The sequence below is a fragment of the Maylandia zebra genome, linkage group LG16 (assembly GCF_041146795.1).
Source record: "Maylandia zebra isolate NMK-2024a linkage group LG16, Mzebra_GT3a, whole genome shotgun sequence".
Classification (NCBI taxonomy): domain Eukaryota; kingdom Metazoa; phylum Chordata; class Actinopteri; order Cichliformes; family Cichlidae; genus Maylandia; species Maylandia zebra.
Window position 1 is genome coordinate 7,048,061 of NC_135182.1, and position 15,161 is coordinate 7,063,221.

The window sequence follows — 15,161 nt, forward strand, 5'->3', positions numbered from 1 at the left end:
TTCTAGTGATACTCGAAAGGTCCTGATGGTGAGGGAGAAGTTCATGGCCCACTTCTCGGCATAGGGAGCAGTGTCTTGGCAGCCAAAAGAATATCCTATTTGACGTCCCAGTGACTTCCCCAGAACGGCTCTTTTAAGAGCAACCCACAAACCTCTAAAGTGCATTCCTGCCTTTTTAAAATTTACTTAATAAATGGAGCTTGCCTCCAAAATAAACTAACCTCTCTTTATTGTCTTAAATAATTGGTCTTCACTATGTTCCTATATAGTTGTATATTTTTTCATTAGTATACTATGAAAAAAATTCTACATGTGTCAAGTTGTGTGTTAATATTTTGCTGTGTAGTAGAACTGATACAATAGTTATTAAAAAAGAATTATTTGAAATAATATTAGAATAGAATAGAATTCAACTTTATTGTCATTGCACATGTTACAGGTACAAGGCAACGAAATGCAGTTTGCATCCATCCAGAAGTGCTTTAGCCATGATATAGATATATTACAAATATATATTAGCAAAAATATAGATATGTAAGTATATTACAGAAATGGGTCTATTATGGTATGTTATAATGTACACGGTATGAAGGTATGTTATGAATATGCTATAACTATAAGTATGTACAGGCTGTAGTGAGTACAAGTAGAGCAGGGTGATATGAAAGACATTCATTCATTCATTCATTCATTAATTCATTCATATGGCCAAAAAAATATATCACGATATATATTTGAAAATTTGCGATATTGATATAACTGACAATATAATTTCTGCGAGACAAAATACAACTCCACAACTTTACTAGCACAAAAAAAAAACCCATCCATTTATTTTCAGTTAAATAAGCAGCTGTTTTTTATGTGCATTAAAACCATATAAACATTTAACAGTGCAAATTTCTTGCTGAAAGTTTAACCAAAAGGCATTTCCAGTAGAAATGGGCTGACATATCCTCAGCATAACCATGTATGTAATATCCACTGAAGTTCAAAAGAGGCGCTTTGCAACCTTAAACTGCAGTGTGCCAAATAAAAAAGTCAAATACATATTTTTCGGACCATAAGGTACACGGGATTATAAGGCACATTAGGCGAAACAAAGCAGTCAGATAAATCAAACTTTATTCAACTCATTCTTCTTGCTTCCTCCACTTCTGTACCATTGATTCATTTATGTTGTATTCTATCACAGCTGCTCCATTCCCATGTTGTTGCAGTATATTAATGACTAACCTCGTACTGTGGATGGATTATCTCAGTTGTTCTCCTGACTGAAGTTGGTCCGTTTACAGCATCCTGCCATGCAATTGCATGTGTCTCTAACCGTCAGGAAGCTTCATGTTAACTTTTATCGAGTGGAAAAATGTTAGCGTTCATCCTCCAGCTTCGCTGTTTATATTATGCTAACATAGCTGTGTCGCTAGCGATACGTAGCACATCATTATATACCAGTTAGCCCAACTTCAGTAACCATACAAACGTCTGCTGCTGTTTATTTTCCTGTCTTCATTTATGTTGGAAGTGATAGGAAAGCTAATGTTTGAATTTTTTCAGAATTCTCTCAGTCAGAACATGGTATATCATGCTTAGGTAACTGGCGAAACTAACGAGCTACCTTCCGCTAATTTCCTGCTAGCTTCTAACTCCGTTAAATGTAATAAATTCTGTTTTCATGGATGCCTGTATGTTAAACTTCATAGTTACACCTGGTAAAGCAGCAATGCTGATCGAAAGAATTTAGACAGTTTTTAACTGTCAGTGATGCTGCAGTGATCGTTTAACTTTGGGACCTGAAAGGACGGGGTTTAGAACCCCGATTACACCCAGATTAACGAGCACCTTAGTCCGACAAATACGGCAATAACGATGCATGTTCTACAAAAAAATTTACTTTTCTGTGTATCTGACGGACAAACACCACACAAGTGAAGTTGCACCATTTTTAAAAAATAGTTCTGGTTCATCTGTTTCACTCAAAAATCCACTTTCCCCCTTCTCATTCTCCGTTGCCTCTTTTGGCTTTTTCGGCCATGTGCATATGAAAACTAAGGGACTGCGCATGCGCGTTTTTGTCATGGCTGGGTCTGTGACCCAGCATTTTGAGTTCATTATATATTGTGTATTGTCATTTATTATTTGGGTTAAGCTCATCCACCTCTCTTAAACCCCTAAGTTGTTCAGCCTTAGTTCTGTTTAGTGGATCTCCTCATTTCCCCTTCCCCTGGATCTTAGTCTCATTTGCCCTTTGTGTTCCACGTCTCGTGTTGTCAAGCCCATGTTGTCTGGTCTGTCTCATCATGTTTCCTGTTTTATTTTGAAAGAGTCCTCTGTTCTTTGTTCATTGCATTTAGTTTTCACTTCCCCTGTCCTGTCATTAGGTTATGTGTGTCAGCTGTGTCCTCATATGTCTCCACTTCCTCTGATCACCTCATTTAGTCCTCAGTCTTGCTGTGTTCAGTGTCGCGTCGTCTGTGTTATCTCCCCTACCCCTTGTCACAGTTTCCCAATGATAGTAAGTCATAGTTTTTATGTTGTTTAGTCATAGTCTAAATCTCAGTAGAGTCATAGTTTCCCAGTTTATGTTCAGGTTTTCCCTCAGTTACTTTGTTGTTGTTGTTTTTTCCATGAGTTTTCGGCCCTAAATAAAGGCTCGCTTTTTGTTAAGTCCAGTTTTGTGTCCTCGCCTCTGTCTCCTCTTGGGTCCTCTACTCACTCCACATGGTCTACCCCGGCAGTCCGTGAAAGTTTTACCCATATCCTATCGCGATATTTCATTTTCTTATTGTTGCCTAACATTGTATCGGTATTACCGTGAACGGTATAATATGGCCTAGCCCTAAGTACAAGCTAAGTACAGGCTATGAACAGGATATAAATATGAAAAAACTATACACAAATATGAAATTTAAAAAAAAACTATACAGAAATATGAGATATACAGCTATACAGAAATGTGAACTGTGCAAGTTATAAGCAGTTGTAGAATTAAAAATTATCGTATTATACAGAATGATTATTTATACAGAATTATACAGTAGTGCAGTTAAGATGAGTGAGATATGTGGATAATTTCTACAAAGGCTATATAAAGTGCTAGTGGTTGAGAGTGGTGGTTCAGTCCATGTTATTATTGTGTGTATGAGGGTACAGTTGTCCATTGTGTGTGTAGGTGGTTGTGGGTGTGTGTATGTCCAGTCCATGTGTTTAATGTGGGCCTGATGTCAGGAGGCAGAGTTCAGGAGTCTGACAGCTGTGGGGAAGAAGCTGTTTCGGTACCTGGTGGTCTTAGTCCGGAGGCTCCTGTAGCGCCTCCCAGAGGGCAGGAGGGTGAAGAGTCCTTGTGATGGGTGACTGGGGTCTCTGATGATTTTCCCAGCCCTTTTCAGACACCACTTCCTGTAGATGTCCTTTATGGCAGGAAGTGGTGCTCTGGCGATGCGCTGGGCAGTTTTCACTACCCTCTGCAACGCCTTCCGGTCCGAGGCAGAGCAGTTCCCGTACCAGACTGTTATACAGTTGGTCAGGATGCTTTCGATGGTGCAGCGATAGAAGTTCTCCAGGATGTCTGAGGACAGGTGGTTCTTCCTCAGAGTCCTCAAGAAGAAGAGGCGCTGGTGAGCCTTCTTGACCAGCTTGGAGCAGTTAGTCGTCCAGATGAGATCCTCGGTGATGTGGACTCCCAGGAACTTGAAGCTGCTCACACGCTCCACAGCCATCCCCTTAATGTAGATGGGTGGATGTGGGTCAGCATTCCTCCTGTAGTCCACGATGAGCTCCTTGGTCTTCTCAGTGTTAAGCAGCAGGTTGCTTGTGTCGCATCATTCAGCCAGATGATCCACCTCCTCCCTGTAGGCGGCCTCATCGTTGTCACTGATGAGGCCAATCACCGTGGTGTCATCTGCAAACTTAATGATGGTGTTAGAACCATCGGCAGGTCTCCAGTCATGGGTGAAGAGGGAGTAGAGGAAAAGGCTCATCACACAGCCTTGTGGTACACCGGTGTTCATTGTGATTGTAGATGAGCAGTGGTTATCCAGCTGGACATGTTGGGGGTGGTTGGTCAGGAAGTCCAGTAACCATTTGCACATGAGGAAACTGATGCCCATATATGTTAACAATAACATATATTCCTATATGACAACATGCATAAATTAACTGCCAACATTAATTCATTGTAAACATACCTTCTGACTGGGACTCCCCTGCTGCCAGAAACCCCATGACCACAAAGAACTTCCATCTCATCCCGATCCTGCTGCAGACCCGCTCCTCTTCTTCTTCTCCATCCTCTTCTACTTGGAGTATGTGTCCCTGAGGCTCTTCCACTTTCTCCTGCAGATGTCCTCTGAATAAGTACATAATCTCGTTAGCAGAAAGGTATTTGTACATCAGTAGGAAAATAGCAGGACAGTAGGCGGCTTGCTAGCTTTTGTGCAGCTTCCACGGGTCAGTTAAAAATTTCAAAAGAGAAATGAATGAACTTACCAGGTTGCCCGATCTCTTCACACATCTTCCTCCAAGCTAGGCCTTTTTTATTCCTGTCTCGGTAGAGAAAACAGCTGGTGTCGTACAGCTCCGGGTGGTTTGCTACGGCGTTGATGAGCCTTTCCTCCATATTGAATGAAGAATAAGTGGCTTTGGCTGGACCTGCCCCTTTGAACTACGGTCAGAGCATCATGTCACCAGGCTCCTAATTGGTTGTCGTGGCACGGCTTGAAGCTGGATACGCGCAAATGCACAAAATGCAGCACACAAACTGCCGCATGTATTTTTATTCGTGCTTCAAACGTGTCAGTCACGCTACTCGCGCGACTCATGCGTTTTCACGATGCAAATCTGATTCTGAATTTTCGCGGGACCCCCAGTCACGCTTCATGGCGTTCCTCCATTGACTTTACATGTAAACCTGATGCTCTGGTCGCGTCTATTGCGTTCGGTGTGAACACACCGTAAGAGAAATATGCACTCTATTTCTAGTCCATGTCAGTACTCAGATTGGATAAGTGTAGTCGGATTATAACAACAGGAGGGAAGGTAGTCAGAACTGAGGGGATCGAACTACCAAAAGCCAACATTGCAAGCATCAAGGACAGCCACAAGTACCTGGGGATCACGCAGACAAATGGGAACCACAAAGAGGTCACTCGGAAAGCTGCAACCACTAAGTACCTGCAGAGGTTCAGGCACATCCTGAGAAGTCATATGAATGATAAGAACAAGATCTGGGCTATAAACACCTACACCCTGCCTGTGATCAGGTATCCTGCTGGCATAAAAGGCTGGCAAAAGCCAGTGACATCAAGACAAGAAGGCTCCTGACCATGCATTATCATAGTCCAGGATGAGACAACATACATTCACGAATACATCAGGGAAATGCCCCGACAGACTGTGTGCTTAGTGAATACCTCAGGCAGCAGAAACCCAAGTGTTAGAATGAAGTTACCTGAAGTGCCTAAATTCTATGCTTTATATTAACTAAAGTGTTATATAGTCATATAACTTGATAAAATGTAGAGGGTCACGGCAACAGTGGTTTCTATGTTAATCGGGGCACTCGGGGAAATGATCTGATACCAATACAACATCCGAGATCTCTGTCCGGAAACCCAGAGAGATATGTCCATTCACATATGGAAAACAGAAAAAGAAAATGTTTCCTTTTCAAGAGGTTTCTTTAGCCTTTTTTCATACACTCGAACTTTTTGCGTATATAGTAAGCCTATACTAGTTCAATGATTTAAAAACAATGCATGGGCAAATTCAATGAATTGCACAGTGATATAAACATCAGATCAGATGTTTATAGGTCAGATTTCCTGAAGTTGTTTACATGTTAGTGGAGAACCTAATGAGTCCCATAGAGGATGGAAGATTTCTAATAAAACAAAGCCATATAGTCAGTCACTTACCTTCTTAGTGTAGTGCTGAAAATATATTATTCCAATACAGTAACAGTTGCATTTTCATTTGTTATTCTTGAATACCATTTATGTAATATAGTTCCATACTCAGTAACGTTTTTGTTTTTGTCAATGGATGTTGAATTAAATCTAACATTGGTAACTTTTGGTGGGTTTGCAGAATTGCACAAATACAGGTATCTTTATTTTGTAGTTATATCCACGTTATATATTCTGATTCTCTGCTTTAATTCCACTATAGTTTTCCTTATTTGGACTCACAAAAACCTTCATGAGCCAATGTATATTTTTATTGCAGCTTTGTTAATCAACTCTGTTCTTTACAGCATGATTATCTATCCAAAGCTCTTATCTGATGTTTTGTCTGAAAAACAGACTATATCATATCCACTCTGTCTTTTCCAAGGATTTTTATATTACACCTCAGGTGGGTCAGAGTTTTTACTGTTGGCAGCAATGGCATATGACAGGTATGTGTCTATATGTAAACCCCTGCAATATCCAGTTATTATGAATAGAATAACTATTTATGTATGTCTGATTTTAGCTTGGCTTATACCTGCTTTTGAAACCTCAGTGCTGGGTGTGTTGTATTCGAATGTCAAACTCTGTAGCTTTACCCTGACAGGAATTTTTTGTAACAATTCACTTTACAAGCTTCAGTGTGTGCCCTCGGTCGCAATATCTATATATGGTATGGTCACGTTGATAAACATTGCCCTTCTACCTTTGCTTTTCATACTTTTTACATACATCAGGATTATTAGAATATCATATCATTGTTGTAGAGAAGTGAGGAAAAAGGCTGTAAAGACATGTTTACCCCACCTGCTGGTGTTAATCAACTTTTCCTGTTTTATTTTCCTTGATATAATTATAGTTCGACTGGATTCTGATCTATCAAAAACTATTCGTTTGACATTGACGTTTCAGTCAATTTTATTCCATCCTCTTTTAAATCCAATCATATATGGACTCAAAATGAATGAAATTTTCAAACATATCAAAATATTGTTGTCAAGTTTAATAACACTGGTATTACTGCCCTATTATCAAATGTATGGCATATAATTTTAAATTGTAATGCAAACTAGATAATGGAGTACCTTTTCTCTGATTTTACATACTAGACAGAGGAAAAGAGATCAAATTTATAGAAATGTCATGACATTTATGTAAATGTTCATTTCTGTTCTTCTATTAATGACAACAAAATGGTCATAAAAAACAAGACGAACAATTTCTTAAACTGTTTCTGGTAATGTTTAAATTCTAAACATCTCATATGCCTGCATTTCACATTTTCCCTTCTTTATTGTCATAGATTAGTATTTACTATTGTATATTCACATAAAAATAATTTAGTAGAATGAATCAATTAGTAGAAGTCTCTCTTTGATGCTGACAAGCATATGAATATTCATCACAGTGTCTTCTGTTTTAATAATAATAATAATGGATTGGATTTATATAGCGCTTTTCAAGGCACCCAAAGCGTATTACAATTCCACTATTCATTCACTCTCACATTCACACACTGGTGGAGGCAGCTACAGTTGTAGCCACAGCTGCCCTGGGGCAGACTGACAGAAGCGAGGCTGCCATATCGCGCCACCGGCCCCTCTGGCCAACACCAGTAGGGTAAAGTGTCTTGCCCAAGGACACAACGACCAGGACAGAGAGCCCAGGGATCGAACCGGCAACCTATCCTTACAGTTGCGCTTCCCAACCCCCTGAGCCACGGTCGCCCTTAAATATTTTTTACTGTTTTCTCAGTTATATATATTTAAGGGCGACCATATATATATTATATACACTCAACAAAAATATAAACGCAACACCTTTGTTACTGCTCCCATTCCCCATGGGATGGACGTAGAGACCTAAAATTCATTCCAGATACACAATATAACCATCCCTCCCAAACAGTTGTCACAAATCAGTCCAAATGTGTGGTAGTGGGCACATCTGCTATATTGAGATAATCCATCCCACCTCACAGGTGTGCCACATCAGGATGCTGATCTGACATCATGAGTAGTGCACAGGTGTACCTCAGACTGCCCACAACAAAAGGCCACCCTGGAATGTGCAGTTTTGTCTCACAGCAAAATGCCACAGATGCCACAAGCAATGAGGGAGCGTGCAATTGGCATGCTGACAGCAGGAATGTCAACCAGATCTGTCGCCCGTGCATTGAATGTTCATTTCTCAACCATAAGCCGTCTCCACAGGCGTTTCAGAGAATATGGCAGCACATCCAACCGGCCTCACAACCGCAGACCTCGTGTAACCACACCAGCCATATAACTGTTTTCTCAGTTATATATATTTATGCAGCTAAATAAGGTAATTAAAATTAGCATGACCAATTGTAAAATCACCTCCATCAACTACATGAAGTTTACAATACTTAAAAAAAATAGGTTTTTTTAAATGAAAATTCTTTTGAACTTTCCATAACTCATTATTTATAAATGTAATATAGTTAAAAACCTTAACAAAGCATAAATGGACTAGTACTTTTATAGCACCCTTCTATGCAGTCAAAGCACTTTCCACAAGAAGTCTTATTCACAAAATAACATATTGTGAATATATAACATATTCATACAGCACTTTTACCATGACGAAGTGCTTTTTAAAAAATTTCTTATGGTTAAAATCTATTGTCAACAAGCATGTTACTGCTAGGAATTTTTTACCCATACCTTAAAAAAATTTCACTTGATGACTGCAAATCTGCAAAACCATTTTCATCTGAGCATGTCCTGTTTTTTGATTGTGATGTTCAAATTATTGGACAAGTATGACTGGACAGAAATTGTCATGCATTTTCAGCAATTAAGAAATTAAGTTTGTGACGTGACCCTTCGCCAGCATAGTTTCTAGCTCTGCTCACATAGTCACAGTTTTTCACGCATCCTGTCATACAAGTTAGTTATTTTGAGGCCTATCCTACTATGGACACTTCATTAACCAGAGACTCATGGAAAAAGGAGATTGTTCATTCTCCCTTAAAGAAGTTTAAAGAATCCTCCGTTACTAAGGATGACCTCAACAAGGTTATTGCTAATGGCTTAAAGCTAGCACTTCAATAACAACAAAAGTCCCTCAATGCAATAGTTGCCTCGGCAGTCAGAGAAGCTATGGACTCTGTCTCAGTCCCTGCTTTACACGACTTATGCACAGAGCTTCAAAAGACCAATGAAGTGGTAAATGATGTTAGCGGCAAACTCGAGAGAGTGGCTACAGTGGCTAAGTGTACTCAAGACCGAGTGGATTCAGTGCAAGCAGCTGCACGAGAGGACAGACGATTGACTATCAATCTAAAGAAACAACTTGACCAACTCGCTACAAAGCTCACAGATCTGGAGCACAGGGGTCGCAGGAATAACGTCGGACTTGTTGGCTTACCAGAAATGACAGAGGGCTGTTGGCTACATCAAGGCTAATCTCCCTAAAGCTGGGCATACACTGTGCGATTTTTGGCTCATTTTGAGACGATTTTTCAGTCGTGCAACCATTTTGGTGATCGGCCCGAGTTTCGCCTTCATCATGTGTTGTGCATCGTATAGTATACGTGGGGTAACGAGAAGCGATTAACACCTCACGACCAGCTCCCGATCATCAGTCGTTTGGTCGTAAGAAAATCAAACCTGTTTGAAATCCTGTTGGCCGTTGTGAGGGTGTCAACGCAGCCTCTCACACTGCGCACGTGCAAACACAGTAATGAAAGTGAAAAGATGGGGCAGCACAGCAGTGCAGCGTGTGAGCTGGACACAAGTGATGGAGGCACAACTTGTAGAACTTTGGCAAGCTCATCCGAGCCTTTTCAGTGTGGCCTCACAATATCATCATGACCACAACAACTGTGAATATAGTTGGATGGACATTGCTACTCAATCACAGCTGCCTGATCAACGTTTTTCATTAGCAATTTAGCAAAGTTGATGGTGGTGGTGTGCGTGTCTATTGAGTGAAAGACAGAGAGGGAGGGACAGCACAAGAGCCAAAACAGTTCAGGGGGCCGGCCGTGCGGACAGCAACGTCGGCGACGGGCAAACAGTTCTTGGGGCCGACCGTGCACACGGCAATGGGGGCGGCGCAGACAAAACAAATCAGGAAGCCGGCCACGCGGAAGGCAGTGGTGGAAACAGAGCAGGTCCGGAGGTCAGCTGCGATGCCAGCGGCGGCAACGAACTGTCTCAGGAGGCTGGCCACGATACCAGTGACGGCAACAAACTGTCTCAGGAGGCTGGCCTCGACGGCCATGACGCTCAGCTAGAGACCAGGAAAGCGGCCGGCAGAGGTGAAGCGGAACAGGACGAGCTGGAACTGATGACGGTGTGGCATCCGCAGGACCAGACGAGGCAGGACCAGACGCTGAAGCTGGATCAGGCAAAGGCGAGGCTGTAGCTGGACCAGGCAAAGGTGAGGCTGAAGCTGGACCAGGCGAAGGCGAGGCTGAAGCTGGACCAGGAAAGGCAAGGCTGGATGAAGACACAGAGGCTGGACCTGACGGCAGCGGGACGACGGCTGCGGAACCTGACGGCAGCGGGATGGCTGCGGAATCTGACGATGGTGATGCTGCAGACGGTGATGCTGCACTTGACGGTAATGTTGCAGTTGACGGTGATGCTGCAGTTGACGGTGATGCTGCAGGCGGAGATGTGGATGCTGCCGGTGACGGTGTAGAAGTCGCAGGGGATGATTCAGCAGGTGACGGCTGAACAAACTTCCCCGGACCCTCCAGCTGACGCGAGGATGTGCTTGCTGGGTCCTCCAGGACCCCCAGCAGACAAGGCATGAGGCTGGACGGGCTTCTCGGGTCCTCCAGCAGACGTGGCATGAGGCTAGACAGACTCCTCGGGCCCTCCAGCAGACGACACTTGAGGCTGGACGGGCTCCTCTGGCCCCCCAGCAGACAAGGCATGAAGCTGGACGGGCTTCTCGGGCCCTCCAGCAGACGACACTTGAGGCTGGAAGGGCTTCTCAGGCCCTCCAGTGGAGACAGACACTGACTGCTGACTGAACTGAGGGCAGCTGGGCTGCATACTGAACTGAGGGCAGCTGGGCTGCTGACTGAACTAATAACTGTACTGCTAACTGTGTTACAGACCCCACATTGAATTGTGGTGAAGGTGTGGATGGGGGGATATGGTCAGGAAAAACTGTTTCAGGGAAGTTTATTGCTTTACCGTAAGGAACCGATGCAGACGAAAAGGCTCCCCTAACATAGTCATTCCCTAAACTCGTAGTGCTAAACTCAGTAACTCCAGGTTTAGAAACAATAGCGTGAACACAGTCATTAACCCTGAATGCGGGCTCAGCAAAGGCAGTCTTTGGAACAGTGGCGATGGGTGCGACGGAAAAATCATTGTTATCTTCAGAAGACACACAAAAAATAGCTCCAGAAAACACAGTCACAGAACCTGACGCAGCAAAAAAAGTGTCCCTTTCACTCACCACAGCCGGCTGCTTATATGTCCCATGTAACGCGGTTAAAGGACCAGGGCACCTGACTGCAGCTTCATAGACAATGAGCTATCAGAATTAGTTTCGACTATGGAGCCTGAGTGTGTGAATAAAGCACAGGAAACCAAAGTAGAGCTCAAAATATATATATTTTTGAGAAATGTATAGACAGATGTACAAAAAGCTAAAAAAATATGCATATATATCACAAACAAAAATAATGTTGACAATACAAAACAGCTTATTAGGTTCCAAAAGGAGGTGGGATGAGGTGTGATCCAGTATGAGATTTAGTTTAGTTCCATGGACCTGTGATAGGTCATGTGTCAACAGTTTAATTCAGTCCATAGGTTTACGATTCCTACTGCAACGTAGCGGTGGTCGGGTGGCTCGCCATCCCGCGCTGATCAGGGCTGATCGCGGGAGAAAAAAAAAACCTGACCTAAACAAGGTCAAAAACATAAATTATCACAGAAGAAAATGAAACAGCATTCTACTGCCGTGACAAAATACATAAATCCATAAATAACAAAGACAAGTAATTAATGCCATGTTTCATACAACAATCAATAAACAATCATCTCTTATAATGAATTTCATTCAAAATACTATTATAGAAAAACATTCTCATGGGTCCCATCAAAGTATATCAGCAATAAAGCTAATAAACATTATCCAAAGTTAATCAAATATATTTACAAAACTCATTTAATCACAGGTGTTGCGCAACAGATTCAATAATCTCAGTGGAATTTAACTCAATGCAAAATCTCATAGGCCGTTTTGGCATTTCATCAGAAAAGTAACAAAAAACATCCAAAACGGACAAAACTACAAAATTCAAATCACTCGTTCAACTCTAGATACGTTAAGTCAACATTCGGCCATAATGGAATAAACAAAAGCAACAATATTCAATAAATAAAACTAGTAATTGCACATCCTTTTCAACACACGTGGAAACCGGCTACTCGACCACTGTTACACCTCTTTCCGGGATGCGTACAAAGCCCTCCCCCGCGCCCCATTCGGCCAATCAGATCACTGCTCCATCCTGCTCCTGCCCGCCTACAGGCAGAAGCTGAAACAGGAAGCTCCAACCCGGAGGGCGGTGCACTGTTGGACGGACCAATCGGAGTCTGCGCTGCGGGACTGTTTTGATCACGCGGACTGGGAAATGTTTCACGTGGCCGCCAGAGACATTGATGAATACACAGACTCAGTCTGTGGATTTATCAGGAAATGCGTGGAAGATGTCGTCCCATCCAGAACAGTCAAATCCTTCCCAAATCAAAAACCCTGGATTAACGGAGATGTTCGCGCGGCACGGAACACCGCCTTTGCCTCCGCGAACACATCGGACTACAAACACGCACATTACCAACTCCGGAAGACGATCAAAGCAGCCAAACGTGAGTACAGGGACAGGGTGGAGCAACAGTTTGACAGCCCTCGGAGTATGTGGCAGGGACTAAACACGATCACAGACTTTAGAGGGAAAACCAGCACACCGCAGACCACGGCCTCTCTATGTGAGGATCTAAACGTATTCTACGCTAGATTCGACACAGCGAACACCATGAGACCGGACAGTGTGCGCACCGCGGATGACGTCAGTGCGCACACTGTGTCTGAGGAGGATGTGTGGAAGTGCTTCAGGAAGGTGAACGCACGCAAAGCTACTGGTCCGGACGGGATTCCCGGCCGCGTCCTCAGGTCATGCGCGGCTCAGCTGGCTGGAGTGTTCACACACATCTTCAACCTTTCCCTCTCTCTGTCTGTAGTCCCAGCCTGCTTCAAAATGGCCACCATCGTCCCTGTACCCAAATCCTCCACCATCTCCTCATTGAACGACTGGCGACCTGTAGCCCTGACCCCCATCGTAAGCAAATGCTTCGAGAAGCTGGTCAGGGACTTCATCTGCTCTGCACTACCCGACTCACTGGACCCTCTACAGTTTGCATACCGCCACAACAGGTCCACTGATGATGCCATAGCCCTGACACTACACACTGCCCTGTCACACCTGGAGAAGAGAGACACGTATGTGAGGATGCTGTTTGTAGATTACAGCTCAGCATTCAATACCATCGTTCCCTCGAAGCTGGACAGAAAACTGCAGGATCTAGGACTGAGCAGCTCCCTCTGCAGCTGGATCCTTAGCTTCCTGTCTGACAGACGCCAAGTGGTCAGACTGGGCAGCATCACCTCATCCCCCATCACACTGAACACTGGTGCTCCACAGGGGTGTGTACTGAGCCCTCTCCTGTACTCACTCTACACCTACGACTGCACAGCCACTAACAGCTCCAACATCATTGTGAAGTTTGCGGACGACACTACAGTGGTGGGTCTTATCACCAACAGTGATGAGACAGCTTACAGGGAGGAGGTCAGCGCCCTGACCCACTGGTGTCAAGACAACCATCTCACCCTCAACGTCGCAAAGACAAAGGAGTTGATAGTGGACTTGGAGGTGTGCTTCCCTCCCTCCAAGACATCTACAGGAAGCGGTGCCTGAGGAAAGCGGGGAGGATCATCAAGGACTCCAGTCACCCCAGCCATAAACTGTTCAGACTACTTCCATCAGGAAGGAGGTTCTGCAGCATCCGGTCCCGTACCAGCAGACTGAGAGACAGCTTTTTCCATCAGGCCATCAGACTGCTGAACACGTCATAGACACCTCAGCTTCACTACTGGAACTTTAACATTATGCACTCCACACTGTATATAAATGCCACTTGTTTTGCACATATTCAACTCTGTATATTTTATATATTTTATTATTATTATTATTATTATTATTATTATTATTATTATTATTATTATTATTTATTTATTTATTTTTTTAATTTTTTTTAACTATTTAATTTGTAAAAATGTGCATACACACACACACACACCACACACACACACACACGTAGGAAAATATTTAGTATACACATCCAGAAATGCATACACTATTATATATTGTACATATATTTATTAGTTTCAGGTTGGCCATTCTTGTATTTTGCTCGTTTGTGTTGTTGTGTTTGCACATCTCTGTTGCTTGTGGGGCTCACACACAAGAATTTCACTCGCATGTGCTGTGCCAGTGTGCCTGCACATGTGATGTGACAATAAAAGTGATTTGATTTGATTTGATTTGATTTACTGTCGCTAGCCTAGCATTAGCTTACCGGCGTTTTAGGATGTGCGATCGCGGCTCTGCATTTTCATTAATTGTGACAAAACAAAACAAACAAATAACTCACCGTTGAGTCGATTGTGAGGTAGTGTAAAGATGAATGAATCGGCCGGGTTATTGCACGCTGTCAACTGGTCTGTAGTGTAAAATTTGTCGATATCTGACAAGTACGCCAACCACAGGGACAACAGCAGCTAGAAGAGCAGGGAACATGCAGTTGATTTACCCGGAACTTATACAGGGTTTATTCCCGCCACAATAAAGGGACTGGCAGAAGTGGGGTCAGAAGTTACCGTGGTTACACTCTCCCCCCCCTAATCTCATGGACATCCTCGTACATGGACTAGGCTGGCAGCGAATGACTGGTTGCTGAGGTGTGAAGGCATCGTCTCCTCTTCTTCATCGTCTTGAAGAGCGAGGAGAAGACAGAACTTAACCCATGCAGAAAGGTCTGAACGCTCTTTAACAGAGGCTTACCAGGCTTGATGTACTGCAGCCGATCAGGAGGATTCCTGGGGCGGGTTGAATGCCTCAAGGGTGGTTCTGCCTCAGGAATCAGAGGCTCT

The 15,161-nt window shown here is 43.2% G+C and overlaps 1 protein-coding gene across 1 annotated transcript; it reads left to right on the plus strand.

The window, feature by feature from the left end:
- Positions 1 to 6,038: 6,038 nt before the first annotated feature.
- LOC101486966 (olfactory receptor 6N2-like) lies at positions 6,039 to 10,346 on the plus strand. Its single transcript, XM_024805561.2, has 2 exons — positions 6,039 to 6,948; positions 10,039 to 10,346. Exons 1-2 carry the CDS (start codon positions 6,039 to 6,041, stop codon positions 10,344 to 10,346), a joined length of 1,218 nt encoding a protein of 405 aa, XP_024661329.2.
- Positions 10,347 to 15,161: the final 4,815 nt, after the last annotated feature.